We start from the raw sequence: 16,185 nt of genomic DNA on the forward strand, positions 1-16,185 counted from the left end.
CTCACTTTTGGGGTCTTGGCATCATCGAATAAAGACCTCCGGCAAAGAGCTCCCCTGCGGTGGGTGCCCGTCAGACATTGCAGCGCCAGTCTGATGAGGAGCAATTCCGATGATGAAGCATGACACCCATTTGGGTGTGTGAGGACTTCTCCCTCCTACTTCCTTTTTGGAACAGTGTATTCTGTTGTTAAGTGCATTGAATAAGGGAGGTAATACACTGGACCATTATTCCTCCCCTTCCCTTCATTTGTTGACATACAATTCACAAGACAACTACTTAACATGTTTGTGCTGAATGTAAGTATTAATAAGAATACACGTTACTACCACCAGTGAAAGAATTTCATTTTAATGTTGAATATCAATAGTTTTTATGACACACTGCATCTCCATATCCAAGCAATGAAACAAGATAAAACCAAAGGCCAAAATCCTCAAATCACTCAAGAAAAAACTGAATGTTGGGGAGGGGGTGAGTAGTGGGATAAACCAATGAAAGCATAAAACTGCATTAGCAGAAATAAAGACGACAGAAGAAAATGGGAATTCGGCTCTCACAAAGCGGCTTCTCTCCCCACTGCTCAGGGGACGGAGTTCAAAACATCCTTGAGAAAACTGTCAGGGTCAGTGACTTCTGATAAAAGGCCTGAAAAAATAAAGAGCAGACAAAGGAGTTAGTCAGAGTTGCTTGCCCATGCGCTTACCTCCTCAGAAATGAACTGTGCTTACATACAGAAGTCACAATGCTGCAGTGTCTACAACCCTAAGCCTTTCTTTGAACTGGCATCTCAAAAAGTTAACCTTCCTTGGCTGGGGCATCACGTGACCTCTTCCTGGGGCTAGGACTGCCGGAAGCTGCTGTGTGCTGGCCCACAACCTGGAGTTTTCACCCCAGAGACTAGCACTCAGCAGCGGCCTTTCCCAAGCATCAAAAGTTACCAACTGATGTTCTGCTCAGGACGGAGGATTGCACAAACAACCTTGGTTAATGGAGAAGAGGGGCCGTGCGAGGAGGAGGACATGACCCTTCTAACCCATTCACCCGTAGTGGCCATCTGAAGGCAGAAGTGATGAATGCCCGAATTAGCTTTACGCTTCACTACTTGCATACAATAAGGGCTTGCAGGCGAGGGCTAAGGAGGGACACATTCACCTTGGGTCCAACTCCCCCCCCCCCCCCACCTGCTCCACAGAGGTCATTAGCAGTGACCGAGCATAAACACACAAACAGCTTGGCACTGGGGGAATGCCCACCACAGACACTGCGTTTAGCCAAACAAAAAACATGAGCAGAAATATCGTCTGTCTACATTAACTTCCACACTTGTCCCACTCCAGTCCCTTTCCAATACACCAATACATTTGCTTCACCCGTACCTTTGCTTAACAGCAACCTGCCATAATTAAACCAACCCACATTTCTTGTGGATTAATTTTGGCCGCTTTTATTATTATTATTTTGTTTTTAACATAACATGCATGATTAGATTGTCAATAAACATATTTGTTAAGGATATATCCAGGTCTCAATTATACTACACGAGTCATAAATCAATCACAGAGTCAATAAATCAATTGTGATGGACCAGCCTTTGGCCATCATACCCTGCTGTTAAATTCTTTTCAGTCCTGGCCTCTGCTTGTCATGTCTTTCTGACCTTTGCTTTTGTAGTCAATCCTACATGCCGCTTTAGAGGAGGTTCACCAAATCCTGTTTGTTTTACCATGTTTTTCAAAGGCCCAACACGCTACCTTGTGTGTTTCTGTGCCCTGCCATCTGTCACGGCAGGTTGGTGCTGTGAGTGCTGTGTTCCGCTCGCTCCCCTTTGCCAGTCCTTTTAAACCCTGCCGTAAGGCATCCCCAGGTAAGTGACCTTTCCTTAGCACACCGCCTTAGTAGGTGTGTTTGCCTTCAAAGTTTGGTAAACCTTATTCACAGTCCACTCGAGTCCTTCTTCCTCTTTGCGTCGTGGCTAAACGCTGAGCTCTTGGAGTGGGTGGGTGGGATTTCTCTGTAAATCTGCTGCTTCACACGCGCTGTCCCCGTCCGCTTAGCTTTCGTTGAGAGGACAGCGCGCTCCTTAAATCTCCCTTCCTTCCTCCCCCACTCGCCAGGTGCCCCCGTAACTTATTGGGGGGTTTGAATAACTCCTTGCTCCCATTGATCCCTGGGATGGCGCCTCACACCTTGGGTGCGACCCCTGCCCCCAGCAAACCCTGGGGGTGGGGTGAGGGGGGGGGGTAGTAGGATGTGTATGGTCCATTTGCTGGGGCCATGCAGCGGTCCTTTCGTTAAACCGGTCCAACTGGTCCTTGCGGGTTAAGGCTGCCGTTATGGCGCCGGCCCTCTATGCCCCCTATGGCAGCGGCCTTTGCTGTAACGTTAAATATAACTTTCTATATATAGGAACCCAGAACACTTTTACATAGATTTTTCTGTTCCAAAAAGAATGTTTGTACTATTAACTATCTAAAGTCAACATTGTCTGTCTTCTGTAACGTCAATGAGAAGCAGACACTACGGTAGACTAACAACCAGGCTCAGAAGGGGTGTTTAAAGCAGCGGCTGCCCAAAAGTCCTAGGATGCAATGCAAGGTCAGCTAGGGTGGTAGTTTACAGCTAATCCAGAGAAAAGATTTTAACCACTAGTCAAAAAAGAAAATCGCATAAACTAATCTAATTGATTTCAAAGGGCGGTAGGTAGATTGCATTTAAATTTACTGAAGCTACCCATGTCTGAGAACTTAAACGTTTTGTTACTCACATTTTCTTTATTCATAAAAAATACATTAAGCCTTCTTTCCTACCCGCATAGCCAGGAAAAACAGACCCCAAATTGCATAACTTTATTGAAAGAAGTTTCTGAGTGGGCCTTTCTTCTCGTGAAACAGGCTGCATTTCTGAAAGGGCATGTTTGTACTTTGGAATCATGGTATAATATGACTACAGACTGGAGGCAACCCAGGTTGGATCTCTTCGTAATTGAGATAAAAAGCTGTTTAGAATAGCCAACCCATGGTCCCCACTCAAGGCTATATAAACCAAAGTACTTCTATCACATTAAGTAGAGCTCTAGCTGGAGGGGAAACTGGAGACGAGCAAGACTGGCACTGTTGATTTTATATGAAAGCCTAGACTCACCTGCAGGAGGAGGGTAGGATGAGAGAAATTCTATTATAAAAAACAATCCTAAAGGGGCCATGAGAACAGAAATGGCTCCATTCTGAGGTGGGTGGATTTCTGCAGAGGTGGAGGGGAGGGAGCAGATGTACTACAAAGCACACGATTTCGGGGCATAAAATCCAGGAATGGTGCTCCTACACCATGTTACACATTTCTTACTGCCCGATACTGCATCCATACCTAAACTGCTTTTAGCACTTAGACTTACTTCATTTTGCTGTCCCCAGCCGCATTGAGTTTACCAGGTTACTCAGATAGGGCAAAAAGTCAGCATTTTGCTTGTTATCCTCAACTATTTAATCACTCCTACAAAAGAAAAGTCGCATTACCCCTTCCCTCAGCATAGCCACAATTTTGAAACTTGAATGCAGTTTCACTTGAGACTTTCAGGGGCATCATTCACTAAATCACTGAAAGTACGGCGTAAGTATATGCAGCTAATCCACCCTCACTCAAGGCTGCTACTGGGGTCTCTCTCACAGCAGTTGCCTTATAATATTGTCAAGAAGCAGTTGTTGTCCTGCTTCGATAGTAGAATATCCATCTGAGGCAATTATAACATTTTATTATATTGCTGCGTTTCCCGAGATCTCCCTCTGGGGCACTGAGCCTCAGATATTTTACTGAAATGCTTGAAGAGTGGTGTATCTCTAGGATGGTGGCCCCTAGACCTGTGGACCTCAGGACACTGACAAGGCATGTTTGAATCCATAGAAACCTGAAGTGAGTTTCCATGATATTGTCGGACTCACTTGAGGTGTGTGTGCTTCAATCAGTGACCTTCACAAAGAAGTGCCTCTCACAGACAGTATGTCGTCAACACCAAGGGCCTGGTTCTGATCTTGGCAGAGAGGGTTACCTCATCACAAATGACACGGATATGCCATTCTCCATACAATTCCAATATATTCTACGGATATCGTAATATGGCAGACAGAATATCCGTCACATTTGTGAGCGCGTATTCCATCCTCCAAGATCTAAATCATACCCCAAGTCCTTGATAGAGGAAGGCACCCCAATGAGCAGGTAACTTGCAAAGTCTTCAATTACAAGCCTCTCCACAGCAAAGTGGACTACTGTAAATTGTGCTTAGGCTCTGAAGGTTCATTAGGCGTGTCAGATTGGGTCTGGACAAGGTTTGAGGTGGAGGCAAGCTCTATCGCTGGGTTGTGACAGCAGGGGACGAAATTCTTGTTAAACAGTGTTCAATATGATATTGTCTTATAATACCATGCTCCTGAACACTGTGACTATCAGGAAGACAACCAATAGACATGTTTGTCTTTACATTGTTTCCCACTACAAGAGGAACACTTATCGTAAGTAAACGGCTAGCAAGATATTTAGAAAGTTGAACCGAGACAGACTCATGAGAGAAAACAATTAAAAACACAACCTACATTTACAAAAAACGTTAAATAGGACAGACATCAAGCCAAAAACGTCTTCAAAATCAGATTTGTCAGAAAAAAAGTTTAAGGCCAGAGATCAATAACGTTCAGGGAACCCTGCTTCTTAAATCAACGCACTACACTCTGGGCTCTGTCATTACAGGGTACCGTAAAGTCTTAAGAAGCACAATTCCTTTCCACTGAGGCTGCTCCCTATCTACCCTGTCACGCTTTTAGGGTTTCAAAAGGAAGAACATCTCTAATTAATCATTTATCTGGGATAGCTTATTCTTATTAATACATGAAAATAAGAATGTTGACTTTAGATAGGTTTTTATTTAGAAACAGTGGCGTAATGAAACTTGAGTCCCACTGCACCGCACATGGAGGTCCCCTCTCCAGGCTCACTCAGGAGCTCTTAGGCCAGTGTTCGGTGATGAGGGGGCCGCGTGAAGCTCGGGTCCCCCCGCACCGCGAGAGCCTTTGTTACACCACTGTTTAGATATAATTTTACTAAGGGACATTTTTCTTTGTCGAAGTGTTCAGAATGCCCTCACATACTCAGAGATAGTCTATCTATATGAATGTTAATGACTATCACATAGTGAGAAACAATAGTCCCTCACTGTGTGCTGTAACCGAATGCAAGGTATAGGCTTCTTAAGAACATCACATATATAAAGCAAATATATGGTACTAACCAGCTGCATCTAGGAACTCTGAGATGGATTCGACGGGCATGAACTCATCCTGGAACGTTTTCAGTGCTTTGTCAGCAGCTTCATAGATAGGCATGTCGTTGTGTCGGATGAAGTCTGCCAAGGAGTAGGACCAGCCTCCTTCTGTGTTACTCGTAGGCACCTTCTAAAAAAAGAAAGTCTGTTACACCTCAACTTAAGCTGTTGAGCGCAGTGGAGTCCAATACTTATAGACACGGCACAGAAGCCCCTAAAACATTCATAAATCTTGGCTTGAAGACTTCAGAAGTAAAGGAATAAAATCAAGCCTTAAAAAGAGTACTTGTTCCTGTGAGAAAGGGGTGGGTAGGACATTGTATTGTATTGTAATAGTATTTATATAGCGCTTACTACCCCTGACGAGGCATTGAAGCGCTTTTCGGTGAGTAGCACACTACTCCGGAACCCAAAAGGAATTAGTGGTGGATTAGTATAGGGAAATGCGAGTACAGTTTAATATTATGAGTTAATTTGAGCCGTGGATATGTGAGTTTGTTAGTTGGATTGACTGGAGTAATGGAGGGGTAGAGGAGGGAAGAATCCAGAAGTGTTAATTGGGAGTTTATAGTAATAGGATTTAGGCTTGGGATGAGTAAAGGGGGGATGGAGGAGGGAAGAGTTTGTGGAAACGGTTAGGGAGATAATAGTAGCAGGAGAGGTTTTGGATGAGTCAAAGGTGAGATAAATGAGGGAGAATTTAGTAGGTTTGTTTGGGAGATCATGGTAGAAAACTGAGTGTTGGGTGAGTTAGATGTGGAAGAGGAGGGAAGAACTTAGTTATTTAGGAGATTGAAGTAGTAGAATGGATTTGGGATGAGTCACAGTGGGAATGGAGGATAGATTGATAGAGACATGACATATGGTGATGGGTAGACAAAGTAAAGCTTACAAGGGAGTAAAAATATAATTCTGTATTTATAATTTTATATATATATATATATATATATATATATATATATATATATATATATATATATATATATATATATATATATACATATATATACATACACACACACATTTTTTGTTCATTATTTTAAATTAATTTATTCATTATTATTAATATATATTTAGGACATGTACCTCAGAACACTATAGGATCACGCTCCAGTACTTTTATAAACTCCCAATTTAGAGAAGAAAACGGCTTCCATTTTTTTGCCAAAACATCTTTCAGCTACCCTTGGGGTATTTTTGGTCTGAGCCATAGAAAAATTCATGTACTATCACTAGCTCAGAACTGCTTGTTACATGAAGTCAAGGAAAATTAGTTACCACTGAAACAGGCCAGTGACTTCTCCTTAAGGTGTGCATGCTATTGTTAAGGCAGTAGAGCGGTTAATTTATTTGTCAACTACTTTGGTGGCACCAATTGAGCAGAGGGGAGATGAAAATTCTTGTAAAAGTGTTCATATATTTGAATATCCTGCTATTGTAGAAGGCTGATTCAGTGGAAAGACATTCATGCAACCAAGATAAGTATATCAGTTGCAGAACTGAAAAAAATTGGCGCCTGGTTAGCCGAGCAGATGGAATGTCCAGGGGGGGGGGGGGCATCAACTTTAGGGTACAAATGACACATTATCTAGATGTAATTAGATATAGGGATGCACAGGACATATTGAGTCAGAGTTGTTTGTACTATACTAGAGATGCCTGCCTTCAAGGACCAGCACTCAGTGTGTCTGCTTTCAGGAAACTGCAGTGAGGTTGTCACAGTGTTGTCATAATTAAAGGCAGTGCACTGAAAGTGTTAGGGTTCCTGGACTGGCAAGGGGTATGTCAAAGTTCAAGACTACTTTGGGTGTCATAATACAGGGCTCTATAGTGCATATTGTGGTTGTGGGCACTGTGTGAAGGGCAAAATGGATCAAATCACTGGTCTTGAAGTGACTAGAATCAGGGGACAAGATGTGTATGCCAGGATACAGACCACTGACCAAAATATGACTGTCACTGTACTGGGAGTGACAGTCATCAGGGAATTGGCATCGGTATAAGTGGGATCAGTGCACCACAGTGACCTTCACTGTTGGAACTGCTCATTGTGACAGAGTTCAGGGTATACAATTGGCTATGTCGTGTAAAATCCACTGAACTGGTTGTGGCATGGCTTACGGTACTGAAATCAGTATGACTGGGATGACACTGCAACGGGTGGCATAACAACACTGCAACAAGTGAATGAGAGCGAGTGGAAATACAGGAGCAGTGAATTTGAGGTGGGGAGGGTGAGTGAGTGCAGGGGAGTGAGACTGAGTGCATGTGTGTGCGGGTGTATGTCTGTGTGCATCTGTCCAAGTGACCATCTAACTGTCTGTCTCCAGGTCACAAAGGTGAATCATTAGTACCGGAGTATTGCTTCTTAGTGCCCTGAGACTGTAGTTGAGTGATTAAGGTTCAGTGACTCAGCTTCTCTGTAGATGCTCCTTACCTTAAACATGCCATAAATGAGATCTACCAGGGCCCAGAATAACAGGCTGGAACGATACACCGAGTATTCCTTCACCTCCTTTTCGGTAAGCCTGGAGAAAGAGGAGACATGAGTCAGTACTGCAATCTTAGGCGACTCCTGTGAATAAACATCAAGCTTTGCAGCACTGTGCTTACTTTATAATGCTTACTCTATAATGTGTGTGACATTTTCTTGGAGCCTTTGGACTGCCAATGTTTGCTGCATAATATTCTATATGGGTACCGCTGTTTACCGCTGGTGTCTCAAGCTCACACAAAAATGCTGCAATTCAACTAGATTAATTAACTTCTTTTGGGCACTGGACTCTTTCTAGGTAGTGAGGGCAAACAAACAAGTTACTTACCTTCGGTAACGGATCTGGTAGAGACTATCTAGCTGCAGATTCCTTACATCTGAATTCCCTCATGTCGGTTTCGAATCTGGACTTTTTTGCTGAGCAATACCCTGCGTGTGCCGTTGGGTGGCTTCGCTCAGTTCCGCATGTGTCGTCCGGCTCCACGTGGGGTCGCCAGAGTCATTGGAGCCTCTGTGACGACACAGTCTATAAAGGCACCACCCCGGCGTGTGCACGTCAGTTCTTTTACCCACAAACTTCCACGCCAGAAGCACAGAGTCATGGATAGAACCAACAGTTTGTCTGTGCGAACTAGGGCCCTGAAAGGGATAAACTCTAACCCTACAAGACATATCTGCAGAGCGGGGAGGCATGGGTGGGGGTAAGGAATCTGCAGCTAGATAGAGTCTCTAACAGATAATGCATTACCGAAGGTAAGTAGCTTGTTGATCCGATAGAGAACTCTAGGTGCATATTACTTACCTTTGAATAGATACTCAAGCCATAACCTCCTGGCGGTGGGCTGCGGATACCTCTACTACACTAAAAAGCCCTGTAGAAGTGAACTGGGAAAGTGTCTGTCTCTCCATACCTGATTATCCAGGCAGTAATTTTTTGCAACTATGTGCAAAGATGCCCATGTTGCCGCCTGACAAATCTCCAGGACTGGAACTCCTCGAGCTAGTGCAGTGGTAGCAGCTTTGCTCCTGGTAGAATGAGCCCTCAAATCCTCAGGAGGCTGCTTGCTGGCCAATGCGTGGCAGATCTCGATGCAGAGAAGGCCCCAGAGTGAAATGGTTCGCTTCTGCACTGCCCGACCCTTCTTTGCTCTAACGTACCGCCCAAAGAGTTGGTCATCCACCTGGAACTCTTTTGTGCGGTCAAGGTAGAAGAACAATGCTCTTTTTGGGTCCAGTCGGTGGAGTCACTCCTCTTCCTTAGAGGGATGCGGTTTTGCAAACAAGGTGGGCAGGGTGATGTTCTGACCCAGATGAAATGGGGTCACCACCTTGGGGAGGAAAGAAGCAGGAGTTCTGAGTACCACCTTGTCTAGATAAGATAGTGAGATACAGTGGCTTTGATGACCGCTTGCATTGCACTCACTCTCCTGGCAGATGTTATTGCCACTTAAGAAGGCTGTCTTGACGGTGAGCAGCTAGAGGGGACAGTTGATAAAAGGCTCAAAGGGAGCACACAGAGAAAATGTGAGGACAAGATTTAGTTCCCAATGGGACATAACAAAGGGCATGGGGGAAACATATGTACAAGCCCTTTGAAGAATCTATGTACAATGGGGGATTTGAAAAGTGAATACTGGTCAGGCAGCCGAAGGAATGCAGATAAGGCAGAAAGATAGCCCTTGAGAGTACCCAAGGCAGAACCCTGCAGGGCAAGGGAAAGTATGAAGAGAAAGATATCAGAAAGAGAAGCAGAAAGAGGATCAATAGACCTTTCTGTACAATAATATACAAAGCGTTTCCTATGGCAGGCGTGAACCGTTTTAGTGGAGGGACGCCTGGCTGCCTAAATAACTTTACAGACTTCGAGAGGAAGGTCAAAAGCCATCCACTGTCAATGCTCAATCTCCATGCATGAAGGTGCAGAGTTGACAGGTTCGGGTGGAGAACCCTCCCCTGCTGCTGCAACGGATCCTCCCGAAGGGGCAACCTGATCGGAGGATTGAGGCTCATTTCCAATCCGGATCCACTAGGATGACTTGGGCCTGGTCGTTTGTGATCTTGATAACTCTGGGTAGAAGGGGTATGGGCGGAAAAGCATACAGGAGGCCTGAAATCCACTCACAACGAAAAGGGTCGCCAATCGGTTTCCCCTTGGAAACTCCAACGCGCAATACTGCTGACATTGCGCATTCTCTGCTGAGGTGAAAAGATCTACCCAAGGCTTTCCTCACTGGTGAAAGAGTCCTTGCGCCACCTCCGGATGGAGATAACATTTGTGATCAGCTAGGCGGCATAGATGGCAGAGTTTGTCCGCCTTGCTGCCAGGTGTTGAATCACATGGTCAATGCCCTGCTGTTCCAGCCATGTCCAAAGGCTCAGAGCCTCTTGACAAGGGGTCCACAACCCCACACCACCCTGGTTGTTGCAGTACCACATTGCGGTGGTGTTGTCCGTGAACACTTGCACTATCTTCCTTTTTACAACAGGAAGAATTGCTTTTAGTGCCAGTCGGATCGCCCAAAGCTCCAGTAAACTGATATGGAGTCCAGATTCCGCCAGAGGCCTCTGATCTCCACCTCTCCTAGATGGCCGTCCCATCACTGAAGTGACATCTGTCACTAATGTGAGATCTGGTTAGGAAGGTAGAGGAGTCTGCCTCTGACCCAATCTCAGTTCAATAACCGCCACTGCAGGTCTTTTGCAGTTCCCTCAGAGAGCTGAACAGTGTCAGTAAGATTTCCCCGATGCTGCGCCCTCTGGAACTTCAGGTCCCACTGCAAAGTCCTCATATGCCATCTAGCATGCTTGACTAACATGATCTAGGAAGCCATAAGTCCCAACAGCCTCAGAGTCTGTCTCACTAAAATCCAGGACAGAGGCCGAAACATCAGTATCATAACCTGAATATCCTGGACTCGCTGCTTGGGAGGATAAACCCGAAACTGCACTGTGTCCAGAATGACTCAGATGAAAGGGTCCTTTTCAGAGGGAGTTAGGTGAGGCACGGTTATAGTGAACCCCAGCGAATGCAGGAGGTTCACCGTTGTCTGAAGGTGGCTGACGAGAGCCTGGTGCGTTGGAGCCTTCAACAGCCAGTGGTCGAGGGAGGGGAAGACTGAAATCCCTAACCTGCGCTGATGAGCTGCTACCACCGCCATCACCTTGGTGAACACCCGAGGGGCCTGCTCTCTCAAAGCTTTTGGGGCCATTACCCGGCAGTCAGAGCACGACTGAGTCGTGGTCTCTAACGAGGCACTAGAGACATACCTAGTGGGGGCCCGTCTCCGACATGGTGCAATGGCTGCCTCCACACGGCTTGAACCCCGTTTTCCTCAAGGACATCTCGCACAGACGAAAAATATTTGATAAAAGGGTTGAAAAGAGGCCTGCCAGAAAAGGCAGAGGGTAGCTCGATCCCAGACCTGCGGTTAACCGGCGTGGAAGGAAAAGAACTGTTGTACACGCGCCAGGGTGGTGCCTTTATAGGGGACCGTGATGTCACAGACCGCTCCAACAACGCTGACGACACAACGCAAAGCCGAATGATGCCCACGGATCCGAACAATGCCACGCGACGGCACACGCAGGGTACTGCTCAACAAAAATGTCCGGATTCGAAGTTGACACCAGGGAATTCAAAGGTAAGGAATCTGCAGCTAGAAGTTTCTATCAGATAGCTGAGGCATGCTCTAGGAGGTTGTAGAGGCTATACACTTGTATACATACGGAGAAACAATAAGTTACTTATTCGCTGTAACACTCTTTCAGGTGGATACACTGTTTAACCACAGATTCATCACCTCTAAAATATTTGCAGGCATTAGACGGGATCTAGAGTTTTTTTCAAGCAATAACTCCTGCACACCACTACGCGCTGTATGGCTCGATGGCAACCTCGAACCCCCTCATAAGTGACAGAGCAGAGCTGCCTAGCAGCACCACCCTAGCATGCTGATGACAGTTTCTGTACTTTCCTACTCCCACATGTATCGACTAAAATTAATTGCAGAGGACAATGTGCTGAAAACTAACTTGGGACCTTATTAAGATCGTCAGATGTCGACTCCACAGAATGGGGAGGAAGGTTGGTGGTGAAGAATCTGCAATTAGATAGTATGCACTAGAAAGAGTGTTACAGAAGCTAATTAACTTGTTCAGCTCTAACCATAGATTCTTTACCTATAGAATGGCAGAAATACCTTCCGAAAGGCAGAAGGTCCGAAAAATGGACTCAAACCAAAAAGTCAAGCAAGACTGAGGGCAAAATGTCCTTCTCTGTAGACTTGGCTGTCAGTACAATAGTGAAAGGCAAATGTATGCACTGATGCACATGTTGCAGCTTGACAGCTGTCTAAGATAGGAGCTCCTCTTGCTAATAACTTTGTAGCGCATAAGCCCTCAAGGGGCTCCTGTTGGGTATTGTCCAACATGTTTATGCATAGGATAATCCAGCGCAACAGAATGTTCTTCTATACTGCCTTTCTCTTTTTAGTACCTGCAAAACAAATGAAAAGCTGATCATCGGCACAACGCTCCTTTGTGTGTTTCATATATAAGCACAGGGCTTTCTCTGGATCAATCCAATGAAGTCTCACTTCGTCTTTTGAGGCCTGTGACAAAGTTTAAAAATCCACTAGTGTGACAGAGTTTAGAACGTGGAAGAACAATACCACTTCAGACAGGAAGGTAGCCCAGGTCCTTAGCAGCATGTCAGGAAAGAACAACTTACTTACCATTGTTAATGCTCTTTCTGTGAATACTTTATCTAACCACAGATTCCTCTGATCTTAAATGTAGAAACTCAAAAACAGTAATCCTGCACTGATGTCATTCCACTCCGAAAGTGACGAGGGAGCTGCATAAAAGTGCCACCTGGGCTCACTGATTTCAGCTGCATTTAGAAGCTTGTCTGCGCATGCAGAACCATCAGCAAATTGAATGGGAAAGAGACAATTTAACAGACTAGGAGATGAAGAGTAAAAAGGGGGGAGGGGCAGCATTAAGTGGAGGGGGAGGGGGTTGGGGGTTACAGGACAGTTATGAATATGCCCTTTAAGAGTAACCACCAGAAAGAGCATTACTGTAGGTAATTTAATTGTTTTTCTGATAAATACTTTTAACCGCAGATTGCTCACCTAGTGAAGAGAGTAAAGCAGTACCTCCCAAGGTACCCTATCTGGAGCCACTAATATGCCTTAGGCCCAGTCTGACCTGAAGATCTTAAAAAGTCTGGGGCAGGAGTGGTATTGGCAGAGAGGCAAACAGGAGTCACAAGTTCTACTCAAGGTGGAATGCATCACAGAGTGAGAGAAGCTTTTGAAACTCCAATGTACAGAAGTGCCGACATTGCAGGTTCTTAGAGGCAGAGAAGAGATTGAGCCCAGTCTCTCCCCATTCGTGCAAGAGGCCTTGCACCACCTCCAGGTCTAAATACCACTTGTGATCTGCTAGGTGCCGTCAGCTGAGCTTGTCTGCTCTGACATTCAATGACCATGCCAGGTGTTCACCACCAGGAAAATTCCTTGGTGGTTCAGCCATTTCCAGAGGCTTAAGGCCTCCTGATTTAGGATCTGGGAACCCACCTCGCCCTGTTTACTGTAGTACCACAAAGAGGTGGTGTTGTCTGTGAGCACCTGTGCCAGCCTCTGCTTGATGGATGGAAGGAACGCTTTCAATGCCAAGCGGGTGGCCCTCTGCTCCAGAAGGATGATATGGAACCAGGATTCGGCCAAAGACCAGAGGCTTCTGATCTGCACTTCTCCAAGATGGCCACTTCAACCCAGCAACGATGCTTCGGTCACCACTGTTAGCTCTGGGTGGGGAAGGTAGAGGGGCCTGCCACTAACCAAACTGTGCTCCAGCAACTACCACTGCAGATGTATTGCAGTCTCCTCTGAAATATGGATGTGGTTGGGAACGTCCCACTAATGGTGGGTCCACATTTCGATCCCACTGCTTAACATGCATATGCTGCCATCTGGTGTGCTTGACCAGCATAATGCAGGAAGTCATCAGGCCCAGCAGCCTCAAAGTAGACCTCACTGAAACCCAATTACCATGGCAGAAAGATCAGGATCATAGCCTGAATGTCCCAGGTTCTCCTTTCTGCTGCAAGTCACGAAACGGAATGGTATCGAAACCGAATGGTGTCCATAATTACTCTGATTAAGGGAGCATCTGCGAAGAAATCAGGGATGACTTTAGTATGTTTATAGTGATACCCAAAGATGAGGAGGGTCACTGTAGTCTGGAGGTGGGTAATGACTGCCTGGGGCGATCCCACCTTCAGCAGCCAGTCATCGAGATAGGGAAAGACTGGCACCCCTTGACCTACAAAATTTCCTGCCACCACTACCATCATTTTTGTGAACACCTGAGAGCACTGGTGAGACCAAAGGGAGCACAGTGAACTGAAAATGCTCCTGTACCACCATGAACCGTAAGTAGCGCTGATGGGCTTGCAGGACAGGTATAAGGAAATAGGCATCTTGCATGTCCAACCCCACTATCCCTTCTCCAGATTTGACAGCGCAGACATGACCTGGGGCAGTGTGAGCACTTTGAATTTGTGCTTGCATAGGGAGAAGTTGAAAGAACGCAAGTCTAAAATAGATGAAGGGCTCAGACATTCTTGGGCACATATTAATAACACCCCACACCCTACTTCTGGTGCAGGCACCATCTCGAAAACCCCTTTGGCCAAGGACTTGCATTTCCTGCTACAAAATTGCGAGATGGTCCTCTGTCAGTAGCTGGGGAATAGTGGAAGTTGTGGTGCAGAGAGAATGAAAGGTAGGGCATATCCCCACTGAACAATTTTCATGACTCACCTGTCTGATGTTATGGCCTGGCAAGAATTGTCAGATTTTTCCTTCCAACGGGTGGGTGTGCTCCACTAAGCCTACGATGAACGGATTTTGCAAGAAGTGCTGTGGGGGTAGTGGGCTGGGCAGCTCGTTGACCTTGACCATAAGGCAGTGGGCACAATGGCCTCAACCGTAAAACTGATGGGAACTTTGTGGAGATTGGATTGGCTAGCAGTATAGGGTGACTCTGCTGAAGCTCCAAAAGAAGCAGTAGGGCTGATGTGATGGGCAAAGTGGGGAAGACATGACCAGGGAGCATGTCACGGCCCTGCTCTCCTTGAACCACTCAAGAGTGCAGTTTACCTAGTCTTCAAACAGACAAGTCCAGTTGAACAGCATATTCCACAAGGGACTGGACGTTGCCAAAAAAAAAAAAAAAAACAGGTGGACCCCATCTAAGTGTGGCTGCAAATAGCAAAACTGGTGCCAATGGCCCACACAATGAAATTAGTGGTGTCCAAGTCCTAACTAACTGAATTTGGGTGCATCAGAACCATTCTGTATAGCTCGGGGAGGACTGGACCAAGATCGTAGGGGACACCTGGGAGGAACTGAGCCACTGAGACCCAAAGGGTGTGAGAATAGCACCCGAGCAGGCAGCTGGTGTTCACTGACCTGAGCACCAAGCTGGTGTATGACAAAAACTATTGAGACTATGTTGGCATTAGTCTTGCTTCTAGATGCCTGCACCACCAAGCTTCCAGGTGAGGTGTGCTGAGATAAAAATACAGGATTGGCAGGCCAGTGGTGCTGTGCAATTTGGTAGATGACAAGGGAACACAGCAAGGTTTTGAGAGGAAACCGGACTCAGGAAACGTATCTAAGACCACTAACCTCCTGCAGGTCGTCATACCAATCCTTCGGAATCAGCTGCATCACAATTGCTGTCCAAATCCGTGCCAAATAGGGAATGCAGGGTGTTCTGTTGTGGTGACAAATCAAGTGGAAGAAATGGAGCCTCACCGTGGCCGGGCGAGACTTGGATCAAGGTCGAACCAGCATCATCTTTCACTATTGACAGGGTTAGCAGCAACGTGCTGGAAACCGGTGTGTACCATGGCACTGGACGTGGAGTTGAGAGTGGAGCTGGAGCCACAGGCCATCAATGGTAACCCAGTTAGAGAACCTCTCTGCTCTGTGGGGCCCGCAAGCACACCAGAGGGAGTAGTCAGTGCATGGCATCATATAAGTCTTCAATCTGCTTAGGAGTAGTGCATGGCCCCAGAAACTTAGGTTGTGCACAACAGTTTGAGGGACTGACTACAAAGTTGAATGACTTCTGCAGTGAGAGTGAAATGTATGTTGCCGCCCCCACACCTTGTCAGTGGAGTGTGAGTGGTGGGAAGGCGCTGAGTTCTGCTTTTATTTATTTCTTTTGTTTTATCTTTGGCTTACCAAAATATTTGGATCGAGAGGAAGACCAACCCCTTGGAACGACTCCAGCAACTTCTGGATTTCGGGTGGGACCAAGCTTTCGACTTGAACTGACCTCATCGCAGATTGTTCCAGTGCT

The 16,185-nt window shown here is 46.0% G+C and overlaps 1 protein-coding gene across 17 annotated transcripts in view; it reads right to left on the bottom strand.

Moving 5' to 3' along the window:
- Positions 1–333: 333 nt before the first annotated feature.
- UBR4 (ubiquitin protein ligase E3 component n-recognin 4) overlaps positions 334–16,185 on the bottom strand; it is a 1,862,787-nt gene continuing 1,846,935 nt past the window's right edge. For 14 of the 17 annotated variants that reach the window (XM_069240143.1, XM_069240141.1, XM_069240132.1 and 11 more), the window contains 3 exons: positions 7,750–7,840; positions 5,280–5,442; positions 334–646 (listed from right to left, as the gene is read on the bottom strand). In XM_069240143.1, the coding sequence (XP_069096244.1) occupies positions 582–646; positions 5,280–5,442; positions 7,750–7,840 (319 nt within the window). In that variant the 3' untranslated portion in view covers positions 334–581. The remainder of the gene's footprint in view (positions 647–5,279; positions 5,443–7,749; positions 7,841–16,185) is intronic. The other 3 variants (XM_069240145.1, XM_069240144.1, XM_069240131.1) reach the window with 2 other exon arrangements.

This window comes from Pleurodeles waltl, chromosome 6 (genome assembly GCF_031143425.1).
Source record: "Pleurodeles waltl isolate 20211129_DDA chromosome 6, aPleWal1.hap1.20221129, whole genome shotgun sequence".
Taxonomy (NCBI): Eukaryota; Metazoa; Chordata; class Amphibia; order Caudata; family Salamandridae; genus Pleurodeles; species Pleurodeles waltl.